The 19,535-nt window shown below is 35.7% G+C and overlaps 1 protein-coding gene across 1 annotated transcript in view; it reads left to right on the forward strand.

Annotated features, from left to right (window-relative positions):
• PCLO (piccolo presynaptic cytomatrix protein) overlaps positions 1–19,535 on the forward strand; it is a 349,327-nt gene that overhangs the window by 164,041 nt on the left and 165,751 nt on the right. Inside the window, 3 exon segments of the mRNA XM_039849076.1 lie at positions 8,028–11,259; positions 11,262–13,112; positions 13,470–15,481. Coding sequence (XP_039705010.1) covers positions 8,028–11,259; positions 11,262–13,112; positions 13,470–15,481 — 7,095 coding nt within the window.

Raw genomic sequence — 19,535 nt, forward strand, 5'->3', positions numbered from 1 at the left:
CCTTTGTTATATAAATGAGTTTATCAGAGTCAGATAAAGTGGATGCTTGTGTATTCTCCACTTCAATGGCTGAATCTGGCCACAAGCACCATCACCAGCACCCATTACTTTTCCTAGCTAACCACTTTTCAGAACTTGATGCTTTTTACCACTTCTCCCTTTGTAAAACTATCCTTGGCTTTTATGACTCATACTTTTTGTTCTCTTTTTGTCTTTTTGATAACCCTTTCTGAGTTCTACTTTGATTATCTCTATTACTTTCTCTTTCTCAATCTGCATACGATGAGGTTTTCCTTGTTTTTCTTTGAGTTCTGTCTTCTTTCCTTTAGGGGAGCTACATGGACAATTCCTAAACCACTTGCGTAAGTACCTTCTGCCCTTCTTTTGATTGTCAGACCTGCATTTTTAAATTCTCAGTAGATTGTTCCACCTCAAAGCCTCAATGTAAGACAGAAATCAGAATGTTAGAATCTTATCCACTCTCTATAGAAGGAATTTCTGCTTCTGACCTTCTATTTCTGATAATGGCACCATCATTCACCCTGTCTGTAGTCTTCCAGTCACTAATCTTCTGAGTAATCTGAGGTTTCTTCTTATCCACTCTTTACTCTCAACTCAATTCATCACAATCTTCTCCATTAGCTCCTGTTCCTAAGGACACTGTTCTTCTTATGGCCTTCATGACCTTTCGCCATTGATTTGAGTAATCTTATTAGTCACTATGCTTTCTTTCTCCCATCTCCAGTACATAGTCATCAGATAATTATTTTCCAGGATTCAGATAATTTAATTCTATTGTTCAGATGTTTCTAATGATTCCTTACTGCTTTATAAATATAATCTAAACAATAAGTGTTCAAATAGTTTGCTAATGCCCTACTTTTTATTATTTTACAGCTATCATTCCCTTTTATCACTACTTTTTTCATTTTACCTCAATATGTATATACTTATTTATTTCTAAATTAAATGTATACACTAAATTACTAATATAATATTTACAATATAAAATACTGACAAAATATAAAATAAAAATTAATAAAATAAACTAAAATTATTTTTATTATATTTATGTAATTATAGATATAGTTGATCATATTAAAATATAATAACTGATAGTGTTTTATAGAGAGCATTAATTGTGCTTCAATTGTTTTGAAAAGTTTGGTCTGAAATTTTATTATAGAACTATTTGAAAGTGAACTTCTAAATCAGACTTATTTTTATATTTTGATATTTAGTTTTAATAAATATCCATAACAAAAATATATAACCCACAAGGATATACCAGAAACGGAAGAAGTAGATCAAAGATTTACTTGCCAAATCTTGCTACCTGTTTTCTATGTTTGGAATTAAAAACAAATTTTTTTCTTAATTGCGGAAATTTCATAAATAGATGTTAATCTTCCCTGAGACCAGTCATTCTTGCTAACTATCAGAAAATGTGGTGGTTTTAAATACATATTTTTTAAACAAATGGCTTTAAAACCCAGAGTTCTTCATTTGGAAGGTTATAAATGGAATAAAATATTCCACTTAAAGTTTTTTAAATGAACAGATATAACAGCTTTCAAAAACGACACACCATTTTACATAGCATAATCATGTGATATTTCCAAATATCTGTCTCCAAAGAACTGTTCCACCTCATGACTTTCTCAAAGAGACTAGTGTTTATTCTTTCCTTTTTCCTAAAAGGTAGCATATTGCTGATAACCAGGATTTACTTCCTTTTAAAATTTCTAATAACTAGTATACTACTGATAACTACTTGTCATCACTAAAAAATTGAACTTTGGAATTCTTTTACTTTTGTTAAAAAATAATTAATCTTCATATTTTACAACTTGTTAAAATTAATTTCCCATGAGATGATCAGTAAATCTCTGTGGTTAAAATAAATTCATAGTTATTCTTTATCTCAGTATAAAACATTAAAAATATTCTTCAAAATCTAAGGGTCTCATTAAAATACAATGTGTACCACATCTGTAAAATCCTGAGCAACCTGTCCAATTCTGGCATACTTATAACAGATACAGTAAATGAATTTCACATGTACTGCTATCTCTGTAATCTTACTCTTTATAAAGAGTAATTCCAATCAGAAAAACCACTTCTCAGTATTTGATATAGTTTTTCATTAAAAATATATATACACTGTTAAATAAATCACTCAATATTGAGGCTGTCTTCATTGGTGCATTATATCATAGTGTCTCACAACAATGATTCTTTAAGTATTTTATTACTGAAACAAATAGTGAATATTATAAACTGAGCATTAGAAATATCTACACTTTGTTCCTATTATTACCTAACCTTTTACTACTTATTTTGTTCTAGTAATTTTTCCTCAAACTTTCCACAGTTATTTTTTAATTCCTCCTAACAAAAAAAAATGCAGTTTGATATTGTTTTGTACATATTACTTTAGCTATTTTTCTATGGCAGAAAAGTCAAGTCTCTCTAAATGATGTGTGACATTTTTGTCTTTTACTATTAAATAAGAAAACTCAAAAGAAGATAATAAGTCTTTATTATTAAATTTATTGAGAATTTATAAAGTACTGGAATATTTATTTGCTGAAAATTATACAAGTTTATAATGGTGTCATAATATCACTTGCTATAATGCCAAAGTGCATTATGTATTAGGCAATGTGTTATTAGCAATAATAGATTTAAATACAGCTATCAAATAGTTTTCCTAAAATGTCAAACATTTTTGGCCTAATTTGTTTCATATCTGGTTTAACTTGGTCATCACTGCTTTTACCTTCTAATGTTGCTGATGAAAAGTTTGTAGCAATGTGAAGAATGTTTGTGTTTCTTATATTATTAGTATTATCTTTAACATATGATTTTTTAATGAAAATCTTTTGTCAGAGCCTTTTGTCTACCACTTACCTATTATAGGAAAGTTGGTTTAGTTGAAACTAGGTAATATAAACCACAAATGTGCCCAACTGAACAATAAACTTTGTAAAGGTGAGCAAATGAAATGACTTCCTCACTATAACTTCTTATAGTATAACTCCCAGTTTTCTCCCAGGATTCCTCACAGACCATGTGACCAACTAACATAAGAAATAAATACCAGTGTCAATCTATTTATTAAATATTAGTAAAATATAATTTTTATTTTAGGTTGAAAATACAATAAAAATCTTAACGTTTACTTCTTATAGTCCTTTATTAGATCATTTTTTATACCTGCCTGGGTTTCTGCAACACCTGACCAAGATTTCTGTCTAAATAGCTTAGCTTGGCTTTCTCAGCCTTCTGGAATATGGCTCCCATATAATGTTAGAGCAACCTAATATTCTCCACAAGAAACGGAAAACCAGTCAAGTATGCCTGTGTGTAATTCCTGAAGGTAGCTTGTGCTTTCTCTTTTCTGAGCCTGTACTCCTTCTCTGTGCACTGATGCTGTGCCCTTATATCAACCCCATCAGAAAAATTTCCCCTGGACTTCTGGGCTGCTCTTCTCCCTAGTGGCAGTCACTTCTGCTGCTGAACTTCCTATATTGATTAGTTTTAAATTATTTTTTGTTGGAAATCAAAATAATACTCTTAATTTATCTTTTACTATATTCTGAGCACTATGTGACCAACTTTTTCTATCATTTAATCCACATAACTAATGATGAGGTAAATATGTGTTTTAAATAGTAGAGAACTAAATTTCTATGCTGAAGATCACATGGCTGGGAAACAGCAAAGCTAAGATTATAGTCCAGTTCTAACAATAAAGGCTGAGCTCTGAAACACTATACATAATGCTCCTTTCTTATACTTTTAGCATACTCCTTTTCATTATTATAATTATTCATCTTTCTTAGCAGCTCCCAATATAATCCCACTCTGTGTAATTGTTTACTTTTCTTATACATTTATATTATTTTATTTATTCACTTATTTGTCATTTGTGTCATTAATATTATTATAGTATATCTTTGTATTTCTTTGTTACCACATCATTTTCTCTTCACTCATTCCTGTCTTTCAAAATGTGTTTGTTAAATAGAATTAAAATTTATTCTGGGTATAATAAATAATTTGTAAGATGCTTTTTTCTTTACTTTTAAAATTACGTGTTTCTTTAATTTTAAAATTACATGTTACTACAGAATTCTCTCTTTTTTACTTAAATACTTAAACAGAATATTTCTTGTCTACATTTGATAAATTACATTGAAACACTATAGCTTCGCTGATAAAAACCAAAATTTGAACACCTTTTAACATCAAATTTTATTTCTGATTAAAATGACCCAGGGATTAGTATTAAAGTTATCTATGCCATTATATATAATGGCACCATACTCAGATAGGATGAAAAAAACGAGATTTTCTGTAATGAAAAGGATTTCCATGTGGGTAAGACTATTTGATTTTTCTCTCTAGGTTTAGTGAATTTTATGGACTTAATCTTGTTTAGAGTGATTAGAACACTCAGACTAGCAATCCGTTTTGAACCAAACATTCTATAAACGATTAAAGATAATTCATTTGTTTTACTTTGGCCCATTAAAATAAATGTCTTGGGGAAAATTAAGCAAAAACTTAACATTGCATCTTTTTGTGCACTGTTATAGTTAACTAAGCATTTAGTTCTTAACCTATAATATTCAAAAAACTTCCATTTACCTTCAATGTGGAAAGCTAAAAGTTTCAACACTTGGGAATGAGTCAGAACTAAGATTGGCAATACAGATATGTCTTCACTACTAGAGAAAACTTCAAGATATGACACAATGGGAAGAGTTTCACATGGGGCTCAATTTATCACTGTTTTTCTGACATCTCCAAATTGATGAATGGCAGCACAATTGGAAGGAAAAGGAATGCTCCACTCTACTTTTTATTAGCAAGTAAAAAAATAGAGATGTTAGCCTCAGGAAAATTTGAGTAATTGTTTCATATACACAGACTAGGAGGCTTCAAGTAGCCATAATTCTATACATGGGAAAACACAATACATAATAAAAATAAAAGTCAGTGTAATAGAGACTAATGGTAAATGTACTTAGAAGAATACAGGGAAAATGTGTACCTCAGGGGAGCTGAAAAATAACATTGATTTTTTTAGAAAAATATATGCTTAAATTATGGCTGTTCCCACTCACTGCCTTCATCTAAGATGAAAAAAAAATTATCATGCAAAGGGTAGACACCTGGAATTTTATTTTTATGTAATAATTTTGGAGGTCATTCCAGATATATTTTGTAAAAAGTAAAATAGATAATTAATTCCAACTACTGATCATTTATTCAAATGAAGAAAGTAATACAAAATAAGAAAATTCAGTGACACTTATACACATATGTATATGTTATACATATATGTATGTAATTTAGAAAGAACTATTTGAACCTATTCATTTTATTAAATCTTAATAGGTTTTTAAATAGCTTAATATTCTTGTCAAAAATAAGTATACAGCCATGCATTTTTGAAGCAACTGAGAGAAAACATCCAATCTTTTAGTTCTAGGGACTTAGATATTTGAGAGAAAATAAGGCCAATTATACCTCCCTCACATAAATCCTTTGATCATATTCGTCTAGAGTTATAATACTTCAGACATTCATTTGAAGTTTAAATAATTAGAGAAAAACAGACCCAACTTACACACTATGTTTTACATTCTTCTCGGTTTCATCTACTCTTTCATATTTGATCAAATTATCTCCTTGCTAAGAAATGTTATTCATGAATCACAGGTTTGCTGTGTTAAATCTGTATAGACCAGTTAACCTACATGGGTACAAATTGCACTGGTACTTGCACCAAATAGTTCACAAAGGAGAGTGGATGGCCACAGGAAGGGTAAATGGATGGACAAATGAGTGCCTAAGTGTGCTGGTCTCTGTATATGAAGAGCAACTAATTTTTTTTAGCAGTAGCAGGTGAAAAGATGAACATGTAGGTGCCTTAAATCAAAGAGACAATGGGCCTGTTTGGCATATGATCTGATGATGATTAACAAGTTAACAGTGTAATGAAGAAGCAGAAGGTCACTCACCTCTGTCAGGGGAATTTACACCTATGCTAGTTAGTATTAAAAAAAATTGATATTATGAATTTTTCAATATATCATGGTACAGTAAGTACATGACCAACTGTTCTTTCTGAACAGTTTAGCCAAATGCACTTTGGTCACCTAACTTGATTTTCTTATCAACGACTCCAAACATTTTATCTTAGACCCACAAACCTATACAGCAAAATTTTCACAGTCTTTTGCCACCTTGTAATATGGAGAAAAAGAGTTGCCATATTATGGGGGGGCGGGGGGCGGAGAGGAGGAACTCATCGCAGCAGCATCATAGGTAAATTCTGATTGAATTCTATGAAGAGGAAACAGAACAGGAAGAGAGTAGCAGGAGAAAGAAGTGGGTAGAACATAGTACTGAGGAAAGAAGAAAAGCATGAACATGTGGAGAAAGGCCACATAGAGGGTATTGTAGGGTAGGTATTTTGTTATTTATGTTAGTCTTCTGTCTAATGTATCTTAATTTCTTTTGTTATGTTGTATATGTCTGGTCCTAATTTTTGTAAAATGTCAGTAGAACCTTAAGAATTGATTGTATAAAATTATAATTTATCTTTTATTATACTCAATGAATTGTTATATATAACGATAGTAACATTTCTTCTATATATGTATAGTTTTGTTACATTGTTGTGTTTTATAATATATACAGACACAAAATAAAGACTATAATGGCATCATCAAAATTTGATTACGAAGGATCATTTTCTTGACCTTTTATTCACAAGGAGTTCAGATACTCTACCCCTGTGGTTATAGTGTTTAATGTGATTTAGTGAAGCTTTGAAAGGAAGACAAGGACATACACTGAAAGCATACTGAACTAAAAAAAATGTGCTCTAGTATTGAGTAGGATATGAGGAGATAGAAATATCCCTCCAGTGTGACCATCCAGGAAAATTTTAGTAGAAGACTGCTTACCTGTGCTCACCTCATCAATGTGTGGCTCTTAAAAGAAAGGGACCAAAGTTAGTTGGGTGCTCATTACTACTCTGATAGTCTCACAGTTGCATATAACTAACCTTTTCATGTATAGACATCTAATGATCCAGGTAAATTCTTGATAAACTGAAGAGTAAGATTTGCTTTTTGGAATAAAGTTGAAGAATATATCTCACTGTCATTTTTAGTTGAGTCATGTTGTAAATTCAGCAAAAGCATTTCATTCTATAATGTGTTCAAGATACATCTCTAAATATACATAATAAAGACAGATATTGAGATTAAAATGAATTTAAAATGAATATCAAGCCATGTAAAATATCAACAACTTATATATATATTTGAGAATTCTGTAGCTAAAAGGAAGAAGATAAAGAGCAGCAATAGGAGGAGAAAAGGAAGGAAGGAAGGAAGGAAGGAAGGAAGGAAAGAAGGAAGCTGAAGGAAAGAAGGAAGGAAGGAAGGAAGGAAGGAAGGCAGGCAGGAAAGAAGAAAGAGTTTTTTTCATGTTCGTTGTTTTTTATCCAACGTAACATCTGTTCAAGTAAATTTTTCAACATCCCATAAAACTTGTAGCCAGATAAAAAGCCCATCCTCTGATTCTTTCTTTGCCTGTCCTTATAATATAAAAGTATTGTGTTAATGGAACCACTATAATTTTCCTTCGACAATTTGAACTCTCTTTCAAAGTAAATGTACTGAGAAAGATCATCTCGTTTTTGAAAGAAAATGGTTTTGAAATATAAAAAGGATAGTGTTATCGGACTAAAATCAAATGTCATTGAGAATTGGCATTTAGTTAAACTTAGAGTAAATGAAAAGTAACCTTAATCAATATGTATCAACTACTTTTGTTTTTTGTACCCATTCAAAGGTTTTTTTTAAAAACAATACTGGTGTGCAGTTAAAAAATTTTTTTACAATTAATTCTCCATTCATATAGTTATTTGGGAGTAATGGAGAGGCCATTTTATTAGTTTAACCATGTTAAGTTTTCCTGTATCTTTTCCTCCCTACTAGGAAAAGGAAGATGACAAATCAGACACTTCAAGTTCTCAACAGCCGAAAAGCCCACAAGGTCTGAGTGACACTGGATATTCTTCAGATGGCATATCAGGTTCACTTGGTGAAATTCCAAGTCTTATTCCAAGTGATGAAAAGGACTTGCTCAAGGGACTCAAAAAGGACTCTTTTTCACAAGAAAGCAGCCCTTCCAGCCCCTCAGATTTGGCTAAGTTAGAAAGTACAGTCCTGTCCATCTTGGAAGCCCAGGCAAGTACGCTTGTTGAAGAAAAGTCAGATAGGAAAACACAACCTCAGGAGGTTTCTCCTGAGCAGCCTACAGATCAACAGAAAACTCAGAGTTTAACTGAAACACTGGAAACTGCAATTTCAGAAGAGAAGTTGAAAGAGAGTCAAGAAGAAAAAGATACTTTTAAAAAAGATAGCCAACAAGGCATTCCTTCCAGAAAGGACCATAAAGAGAAGTCTGAGTTTGTTGATGACATAGGTACAAGAAGACAGCCTTATGATTCAGTCGAAGACAGTAGTGAGAGTGAAAACTCACCTGTTCCACAAAGAAAACGGAGAACCAGTGTTGGTTCATCAAGCAGTGATGAGTATAAACAGGATGATAGTCAAGGATCAGGTGAAGAGGAGGACTTTATTCGAAAACAAATAATAGAAATGAGTGCTGATGAAGATGCTTCAGGTTCCGAAGATGATGAGTTCGTTAGGAATCAGCTGAAAGAAATTAGTAGTAGTATCGAGAGCCAAAAGAAAGAAGAAACAAAAGGGAAAGGGAAAGTAACAGCAGGGAAACACAAGCGACTAACTCGAAAAAGTAGTACAAGTTTTGATGATGATGCAGGGAGACGCCATTCGTGGCATGATGAAGATGATGAGACATTTGATGAAAGTCCTGAACTTAAATACAGAGAAACTAAAAGTCAGGAGAGTGAAGAACTTGTAGTTGCTGGAGGAGGAGGGCTACGGAGATTTAAAACGATTGAACTCAACAGCACAATAGCAGATAAATATTCGGCAGAGTCATCACAGAAAAAAGCAGCATTGTATTTTGATGAAGAGCCAGAATTAGAAATGGAAAGCCTGACAGACTCTCCAGAAGATAGGTCAAGGGGGGAAGGATCTTCTAGTCTTCATGCTTCCAGCTTCACTCCTGGCACATCCCCTACATCAGTGTCCTCACTTGATGAAGACAGTGACAGTAGCCCAAGTCACAAAAAAGGAGAGAGCAAACAGCAGCGCAAAGCTCGGCACAGATCACATGGTCCTCTTTTACCTACTATTGAAGATTCTTCAGAGGAAGAAGAATTGAGAGAGGAAGAAGAATTATTAAAGGAGCAAGAAAAGCAGCGGGAATTAGAACAGCAACAAAGAAAGAGTTCTAGCAAAAAATCAAAGAAAGACAAAGATGAACTTCGAGCTCAGAGAAGGAGGGAAAGACCAAAGACACCACCTAGTAATCTCTCCCCCATCGAAGATGCGTCTCCAACAGAAGAATTACGTCAAGCTGCAGAAATGGAGGAGCTCCATCGATCTTCTTGTTCTGAATATTCACCTAGCATAGAGTCAGATCCAGAGGGTTTTGAAATAAGCCCAGAAAAAATAATAGAAGTGCAAAAAGTTTATAAATTGCCCACAGCAGTGTCTTTATACTCACCAACAGATGAGCATTCTATTATGCAGAAAGAAGGTGGCCAAAAAGCATTAAAAAGTGCCGAAGAGATGTATGAAGAAATGATGCATAAAACCCACAAATATAAGGCTTTTCCAGCTGCAAATGAACGAGATGAAATGTTTGAAAAAGAGCCTTTGTATGGAGGGATGTTAATAGAGGATTATATTTATGAATCTTTAGTAGAGGACACATACAATGGTTCAGTAGATGGTAGTCTGCTAACAAGTCAAGAAGACGAAAATGGATTTATTCAGCAGAGAGGGAGAGAGCAAAAAATAAGACTTCCAGAACAGATTTATGATGATCCTATGCAGAAAATTACAGATCTCCAGAAAGAGTTTTATGAATTAGAAAGCTTACATTCTGTCGTGCCTCAAGAAGACATTGTTTCAAGTTCTTATATCATCCCAGAAAGCCACGAGATAGTGGATCTGGGTAGTATGGTAACTTCTGCCAGTGAAGAAAAAAAATTATTAGATGCTGATGCTGCATATGAAGAACTTATGAAGAGGCAACAGATGCAGTTAACACCTGAATCCAGTCCAACCCACCCCTCTATCAGGGATGACATGACAGAGTCCACTGTGGACTTTGATAGGTTGCCTGATGCATCGTTGACATCAAGTGTTCTTTCAGGAGCATCTCTTACAGATTCAACCAGCAGTGCAACACTCTCTATCCCAGATGTTAAAATAACCCAACATTTTTCAACAGAGGAAATTGAAGATGAATATATAACTGATTATACAAGAGAAATTCAAGAGATAATTGCCCACGAATCACTGATTTTGACTTACTCTGAGCCTTCAGAAGGTGCTACATCTGTGCCACCCTCTGACACACCTTCCCTCACGTCATCCATTTCTTCAGTTTGTACCACTGATAGCTCCTCACCCATTACTACCCTGGACAGCATAACAACAGTTTATACAGAGCCAGTAGACATAGTAACTAAATTTGAAGATTCTGAGGAGATTTCTTCACCCACATATTTTCCAGGCAGCATTATAGACTATCCAGAAGAAATAAGTATATCTGTAGATCAGACTACGATACAAGATGGTAGAACTAGTCCTGATCATATTATTATTTCTTTACCTGATATAGCTCCTTCTATCTTAGAATCTATAGAAACTGAGCCTGAGGGACTAATTGCTGACACTATTTCCACTGACTTATCTATAACTGAAAAAGACCCAGTGAAGAAAACCGTGAAGGAAACTGAGAATGGAATTATTCTGGAAGTTTTGGAAGCTTACAGAGATAAAAGGAGTGAGTCTGAGACTGAACTAACAAAAATTAGCTTATCTGAAACTGTGTTTGATCAACCATCTTCTGTAATAGCCTTTCCAATGAAGGAGCAGGTTTCAACTACACACTTTATATTGGGAGAAGTCTTTGGTCAAGCAAAACCTGCATCTCATTTACCATCTGGCAGTCTTCCTGTTTCCTCTCTTCCAACTAAAACTCGTCCATTTCTTCGGAGTTCTTCTTTGGACACATCAGCTCAACCTCCTCCCCCTCCCCCTCCTCCCCCTCCCCCCTCCCCACCTCCCCACCTCCTCCCCCACCACTTCCTCCACCAACTTCACCTAAACCAGCCATTCATCCTAAAAAAAAGTTAAGCATTACAGCTCCAGTGACTCTAACTACTGTAGCTACACCTCTAGTTGACACTGTTACCACTGTAGAGACCACAGGTGTTCCAAGGAGTAATGGGTTACCTGTAACAAAAATATGTACCACTGCACCACCTCCTGTTCCTCCTAAGCCATCTTCAATTCCATCTGGACTTGTATTTACACATAGACCTGAGCCAAGCAAACCTCCCATTGCCCCTAAACCAGCAGTTCCTCAGTTTCCAGTAACTACACAAAAGCCAACAGAAACACACCCTAAGCCAACAGGTCTACCTTTAACTTCAAATATGACATTAAATTTAGTCACTTCAGCAGATTATAAATTGCCTTCCCCTACCTCCCCACTTTCTCCTCACTCTAACAAGTCCTCACCAAGATTTTCCAAATCCCTCATGGAAACCTACGTGGTTATCACATTGCCATCTGAACCTGGGACTCCAACAGATTCTTCGGCTAGTCAAGCAATTACCAGTTGGCCCCTGGGATCACCTTCTCAAGATCTGATATCCATTGAACCAGTGTTTTCTGTAGTTCCTTCTCTGACAGCTGCAGAAATTTCACGTTCAACAGAACAGAGCCTGTACATCTCAGGAGCTTTGGAAACATTCTCTGCTATCCCTTTCACAACACTATCTTCATTTGAAGCAGCCCCAACTTCAGTTATGCAGTTTCTCACAACCGAAGTTTCTAAGGCTGAGGTTTCAGCAGCCAGAAGTACAGTCCCTAGTGTTGGTCTCAGCAGCATCTCTATAACAATTCCTCCAGAGCCTCTTGCTTTAGATAGCCTACATTTAGAGAAGTATCAGCATAAAGAAAATGGAAAGTTGCAACTTACTGGTGATGCCATTGATTTGCGTACAATACCAAAAGTGGAAGTTAAAGTAACTGAAAAATGTATGGATCTTTCTGCTTCTACAATGGATGTGAAAAGGCCAACCACAACAAGTGAAGCTTATGGGAGACAAATCAGTGCTGTCCAACCCACTATTATAAATCTCAGTGCAACTTCATCAGTAGTGACTCCAATATCCCTGGTCACTGAGACAATGACTGTTGTCACGTGCACAACTAGTGCAAGTCACACCACAGGCACAGAAAGTCTAGTGGGTATAGAACATGCAACAACAACACCACTTCAGCTTACTACATCAAGGCATACTGAGCCCGCATACAGGACACCAAGTGGCCAGGCCTTTCCTACGGGTAGGCAGGAAGCACCAATAAACTTATCTTTAGGTACTTCAGCACACGCAGTGACACTGGCTACTACAAAGCCTGTTACTGCACCTCCTGTTGGTGTCACGAATGGATGGACTGATAGCACCACATCCCAGGGGATCACTGATGGGGAAGTAGTGGATCTCAGTACAACAAAGTCTCACAGAACTGTTGTAACAATGGATGAATCTGCTTCAGGTGTGGTGACCAAAATAATAGAAGATGATGAGAAACCTGTTGATCTGACTGCAGGAAGAAGAGCTGTGTGCTGTGATATGGTTTATAAGTTACCTTTTGGAAGGAGCTGCACAGCACAGCAGCCTGCAACTACTCTTCCTGAGGACCGTTTTGGTTATAGGGATGACCACTATCAGTACGCTCGATCAGGGCCATATGGTTATAGAGGGATTGGGGGAATGAAACCTTCCATGTCTGACACTAATCTAGCAGAAGCTGGACATTTTTTCTATAAAAGTAAGAATGCTTTTGATTATTCTGGAGAAACTGATGCAGCAGTAGATCTAACTTCAGGGAGAATTACTACAGGTCAGTATGATGTGCCAGCCGACCTTTCCTTGAAATATCATTTTGGTGTTCCTCATCTCATTTCAGGATGAAACGTCCCTTTTCCATTTTGTTACTTTTTCTCTTTCTTTGGATGTTTTAGCAACATATTTTGGAGTACATGTGCGCTTTTATACTTCATTTTTTAAATTCGTTCTGCCCAAAGCCGCCTGCATGTGCCTGCATGTTCAACATTGCTTTTATTCCGCATCTAATTAGGTTAACCTGTGGATTTGCATGCAGTCCCATTCATTATTTTCATCAAGATTGAAAGTACTTTCAAACCCCAAAGCATAATTCCTTCTGGGAACTGGACTATAACTGTACCCTGTATTTCAGGTGAGGTAATGGATTATTCAAGCAAGACTACAGGTCCATATCCAGAAACACGACAAGTCATTTCAGGAGTGGGGATTAGTACCCCACAGTATTCCACAACAAGAATGACTCCGCCTCCAGGATCCCAGTATGGTGTGGGGAGTGTTTTGAGGTCATCTAATGGTGTTGTCTATTCTTCAGTGGCAACTCCAATTCCCTCCACATTTGCTATCACCACTCAACCTGGCTCCATTTTCAGCACCACAGTGAGAGATTTGTCCGGTGTGCACACAACCGATGCAATGACTTCATTATCCGCCCTGCACCAGAGCCAGCCAATGCCTAGATCATATTTCCTAACAACAGGTGCATCTGAAACAGACATTGTAGTAACTGGTATTGATATCAGTGCCAGTTTGCAAACTATTACCATGGAAACTCTTACTGCTGAGACAATAGACTCAGTTCCCACTTTAACCACAGCATCTGAAGTGTTTTCTGAAGTGGGAGATGAAAGTGCCATTTTAATTGTCCCTGAAGAAGATAAACAACAACAGCAGCTAGACTTGGAGCGTGAACTCTTGGAACTGGAGAAAATTAAGCAACAACGTTTTGCTGAGGAATTAGAGTGGGAACGCCAAGAAATACAAAGGTTCCGAGAACAGGAAAAGATCATGGTTCAGAAAAAGCTGGAGGAACTGCAGTCTATGAAGCAGCACCTTCTCTATCAGCAAGAAGAGGAGCGTCAAGCCCAGTTCATAATGAGGCAGGAGACATTAGCTCAGCAACAGTTACAGCTAGAGCAGATCCAACAGCTGCAGCAACAGCTTCACCAGCAGCTCGAGGAGCAGAAGATTCGCCAGATCTATCAGTATAACTATGATCCTTCAGGAACTGCTTCCCCACAAACCACTACAGAGCAGGCAATGTTGGAAGGTCAGTATGGTGCCCCAGAAGGTGGTCAGTTTTGGGCAACCGAAGATACAACCACCACAGCATCAGCCGTTGTGGCGATTGAAATACCACAAAGCCAAGGATGGTACACAGTTCAGTCTGATGGTGTTACTCAGTATATTGCCCCACCTGGCATCCTGAGTACTGTTTCAGAAATACCTTTAACAGACGTTGTTGTAAAAGATGAAAAACAACCCAAAAAAAGAAGTTCTGGAGCTAAAGTCCGTGGACAGTACGATGAGATAGGGGAAAATATGGCAGATGATCCCCGCTCTTTTAAAAAGATAGTTGACAGTGGTGTACAGACTGACGATGAAGATGCAACAGATCGGAGTTACGTGAGTAGGAGAAGGAGAACTAAAAAGAGTGTTGATACAAGTGTCCAAACTGATGATGAAGATCAGGATGAATGGGACATGCCTACTAGATCGAGGAGAAAGGCTCGTGTAGCAAAATACGGTGACAGCACTACAGAGGCTGAGAAGACCAAACCCCTTTCCAAAGTCTCCAGTATAGCAGTTCAAACAGTAGCAGAGATATCTGTGCAAACTGAACCAGTTGGAACCATACGAACGCCTTCAATTCGGGCATGCGTGGATGCCAAGGTAGAAATAATTAAACACATTTCAGCACCCGAAAAGACTTACAAAGGGGGCAGTTTAGGATGTCAAACAGAAGCAGATTCAGACACACAGAGTCCTCAATATCTGAGTGCCACATCTCCACCCAAAGACAAGAAACGCCCAACACCTTTAGAGATCGGTTATTCATCTCACCTTCGAGCAGATTCCACACTACAGCTGGCTCCTTCCCCACCCAAATCTCCAAAAGTCCTTTATTCACCCATCTCACCACTTTCACCAGGCAAAGCCTTAGAATCAGCCTTTGTACCTTATGAAAAACCCCTCCCTGATGATATAAGTCCACAGAAAGTACTGCATCCAGATATGGCTAAAGTTCCCCCAGCGAGTCCTAAGACAGCCAAGATGATGCAGCGGTCCATGTCGGACCCCAAGCCTCTGAGTCCAACAGCGGACGAAAGTTCCAGGGCTCCTTTTCAGTATACCGAGGGCTACACGGTAAGAGTGATTCTTTTCAGTTAGAAGACACTGGATGAATTGATGTTAACCATGTGTTTGCAGACTTTAGAAAGCAATAAAGCTCGTGGTACCTTAGAAACTTAATACTAAATATCAGTGAGGATAATTTAATTCTTAGTTTGGGGGTGGGGAATAGAAATGTATACATTCCCTTAAAAATACCACACACACAAAAAAAATCTGCGAGGCAAAATCAGAAGGAAGTTTATTATTTTATGACAATGAAATTGCAAGTTTTGCTTGAATCTTGAAATCTCCCATGTGTCAATTTTAGACTATAGTTTCAGTGAATATAATATTCATATTCAATAATGGAATAAACATTGAATATAAACAGATAAGTCAAAGGAAGACCATAAATTTAGACCTATGGATACTGGAGTTCTTAGTGGGATGGTCCTTAGAGACCATCTAAGTAGTTCTCTTTTTCCCTCAGCCAGAATGTTTTCATAAAAGGGCTTAGGACACTTCCTGCTCAAAAAGAGCATTTCTACAGTAGGTAAATGAATTCATAATACAATCTTCATAGTTCATTCATGCTTATTTTGTTTCTGGCAACTTTCTTAATCTAACCTTAGGTAAGCCATAGTCCTGATGCTTACACAAGCAAAAATAATTTTTATGTTTCTTTGAATAATTGAGATTAATAGTTATTCATTATTTAGAAATATATAAGTATGCTTCAAGGGGAAAAAAACATATACAGATATGTTGGACACATTTGTGAAGATCTATAGCTGAGAATAAGAATAATCATCTATAAAAGCAGGTGCAGTCTACTTAAGAAAGTCTAATATATCTCTTTAGAAGTTTATTGATAAAGATGATAGTTTAATTTAAAACAAGATTTATGTTCAAATTAAAAGTTCTAATACACTGGTTTCTGAACTCTAGGTCTTCAAACCCTGAAGCTTCTAAATAGGTTTTTCTGAGACATTGCTATATTTCCACTGACTCATCTATGTTAAACATTGGCTGCGGGCTGAAAAATATGCCATTACATATGACTGACTATAAGTCTATTTATAGGTATATAGACATATCAATAGAAATATTAATAAATTACAAATTCACATCTAAGTTTCCTAGTTTCATAGTGACATTTTGTTATTATGTACTTTCTCAAACAGTATATCCTATAAAGTAAAACTTTTCATGGGGGATAGAGGTCATAACTGTTAAGTCAGGGAACCACTGGTATATTAAGATTTTATTCAATTTTTAGAGAATTATTTTATGTATAGCTTTGTTTCTAGACTTAAATCTATTGTGAGAAGTGGTTTTTAACTCAGTTATACTACATTGGTATTTTTACAGCTATGAGCTATAAATTCACCTGAAGAATTACTTGGGAAACTTTGAAAATGTGTTTTTTATAGCATTTTAAAGTAATATTCAAGGCTTCTGTAAATAGAAAGAATAGACTTTTCCAGTTGATGGATTCATCATTTACTTACTATATGTCCCTATACCCACAATTCAAACATATTCAGTTATAAAAGAGATTCAAGTTGTCGATATTTTTTTCCTCATAATATTCACTTTAGATTTGGAAGTATGAAATGAAAGATACAGTGGGTTATATGGATTATGTTACTCATTGTATCAACAATGATTAACTGTCAAATCATAAAAAGAGTTGAGTAGAATTACCAAATAATACTCTGAGCCTGAAAAATCTTAGGTATATTGAGCCTTTGAGCACAGTTCAGTAGTTCCTTTTTCTAATTGTTTCAATATGGAATAATTGTATACAAATTCAAAGATACTGTTGTATTGCACACACATGAGGTAGGCCATTTCAATACAGGCAAAGTTTTTACCATTTTTTAGATACTCTGATTCTAAAACATCAATTTTATAATTTGTTGTTTTTGTTTTTGTTTTGTTTTGTTTTGCAAATTTCAAGACATGGTTTGAATCTGTTTTAAACTGTCTTAATTATAAGCATGGATTACTATTAGTTGTACTGAAAAGAATAATCTTCCAAGTGATATTCATAGTGACTTTAATTTATAAACTCTAGCTCAGTAGTAAACATGTTGATAATTTTCTCAGACTAATAAAGCTGAAAATAAATCCCACCATTCAAATGGCATTGAACACTTATAATACAGCATGAAAGATAAGTTTTACATTATATGAGATTCTGCAGTTAAGATCTCCTCTTCCTCGAAATGTCAGGAAATGTTTCTAAGAGAAGGTTCTGAAATGTGAATGTGAGGCCTCTGTTGCACTATGAAGAGAAAAATGGAGGTCGTCCTAAATAGAAGGAACAGAATGTGTGAAGGTTCAGACTAATGAGCAGACATAAAGCAGAAGAAGAGAAAAAAGTTTACTGTAAATGAAACTGGAAAAGCAAGTAAAGAACAGGTCACAGGGGATCTAGTTTCCCAAGTTAGAGTTTGGATTTATTTCCCTTGGCCACAGGGAACCTAAACCAAAGCCACCGTCATTTTTTACTTCCACTGTGCACTAGCCCCTAAACTCCCTATGCTCTTGCCTTTCTTGCAGTCAGTTCTTTAAACTATTTCTAGGGTGGTTTTCTAAAATGTACGCCAGATTATATATCATGCACTCCAATGCTTGAACTCTACAGCAGATTTTCATCAAATTCAGAATATATTAGAAATTTCTTAACAAAGACCCATAAAATCTGGTCTTTAAAAGACTCTGGCTACTTACCTTTTAATTACTACAATCTAACCCATCCTTTTGATCATCTAAATTGATATTTCCTTTGCTTTAAGTGTCAATTCTACTTTGCTTATATTTTGTATAGACATATAAGACACTGAACACAAGTTGAAGGATATTTAGCTATTAAGATAGTCCAGCCACCATACAGATGAGGAACAAAGCCCAGAGTAGGCTAGTGTCTTTATCATGGTTCCTTAATAAACTAAAAACCTGGTCAGAATTAGAATGTTAGATGCTGCACTTTACAGTTCTTATTCTTTATTAGTCTCTTCTGACACTTATTAAAAAAATTTTTTCTTACTGCTTCAGTACCATGCTTGGTGTCTTTTTATATTGTCATTTTCTCTGCTCTACCCAAAATTCTCATTTAAATTCCTCTCAATTAGGTTTATTCATTTCAAAATTTATTGTTTGCATTCACTCATTATCTGATTCATTCATTGCTCTTTTCTAGACACTCTAGTAAACTCTAAAGATGTAGGATGAACCAGAGAGGAGGCATTATGTCTAACTTACCACTGGGATCATTTTGTTCTTCTTGCCCACAAATTGTATTAGTTTGTTAAGTCTTTCCTAACCAAGTAACATGAACTGGGTGGCTTAAACAACAGAAATCAATTGTCACAATTCTAGAGGCTAGAAGTCCAAAATCAAAGTAGCAGCAGGGCTGGCCCTTCTGAGGGCTGTTGCAGGCATCTCTCCTAGTTTCTGCTGGCTCTAGCATTCTTTGTCTTTCAGATGACAGTTTCCCTGTGTCTCTTCATATTGTCTTCTCTCTCTGTGTATCTGTCTCACTGTCCAAATCCCCCCTCTTTATACAACAGTTCTATTGATTAGGTCCCACACTAATGACATGACCTTGTTACCTCTGTAAAGACCTTGTGTCTAAATGATTTTACGTTTGGAAGTACTATGGATTAGGACTCCAATGTATCTTCTTTTTTTATTTTTTTGGCAGGGAGGTTAGAGTTACAATTCAATCCATAATACCTATCGAAGCACTATATTGCATTTTTTGTTTGTTCATAGGCAAATGTGGACTGTTTTTAATTTGTTTTTGTCTCTATTTTCCTACACATTTTTTTGTTCTTAGTAACTATCTCACAAGCTTTTATGGAGAGCTTTAATTATTACAAATTCTTTTTCTTTATGAAACTCCTTTCCTGGAGTTTCAAAACATTTGTCTTAATTCTGCAATTTGGAACATTTGGAATGGATTTAAATTTTATTCCATTCTCACTCTACAGAAATTCAACTATGTGGCATGAGATCCTTTAACGCCTGTAGAATGTTTGTCACAGAACTTTGGTCACATCTTTGACACAGAAATTCC

This window comes from Pteropus medius, unplaced genomic scaffold (genome assembly GCF_902729225.1).
Source record: "Pteropus medius unplaced genomic scaffold, Ma_sr-lr_union100, whole genome shotgun sequence".
Classification (NCBI taxonomy): domain Eukaryota; kingdom Metazoa; phylum Chordata; class Mammalia; order Chiroptera; family Pteropodidae; genus Pteropus; species Pteropus medius.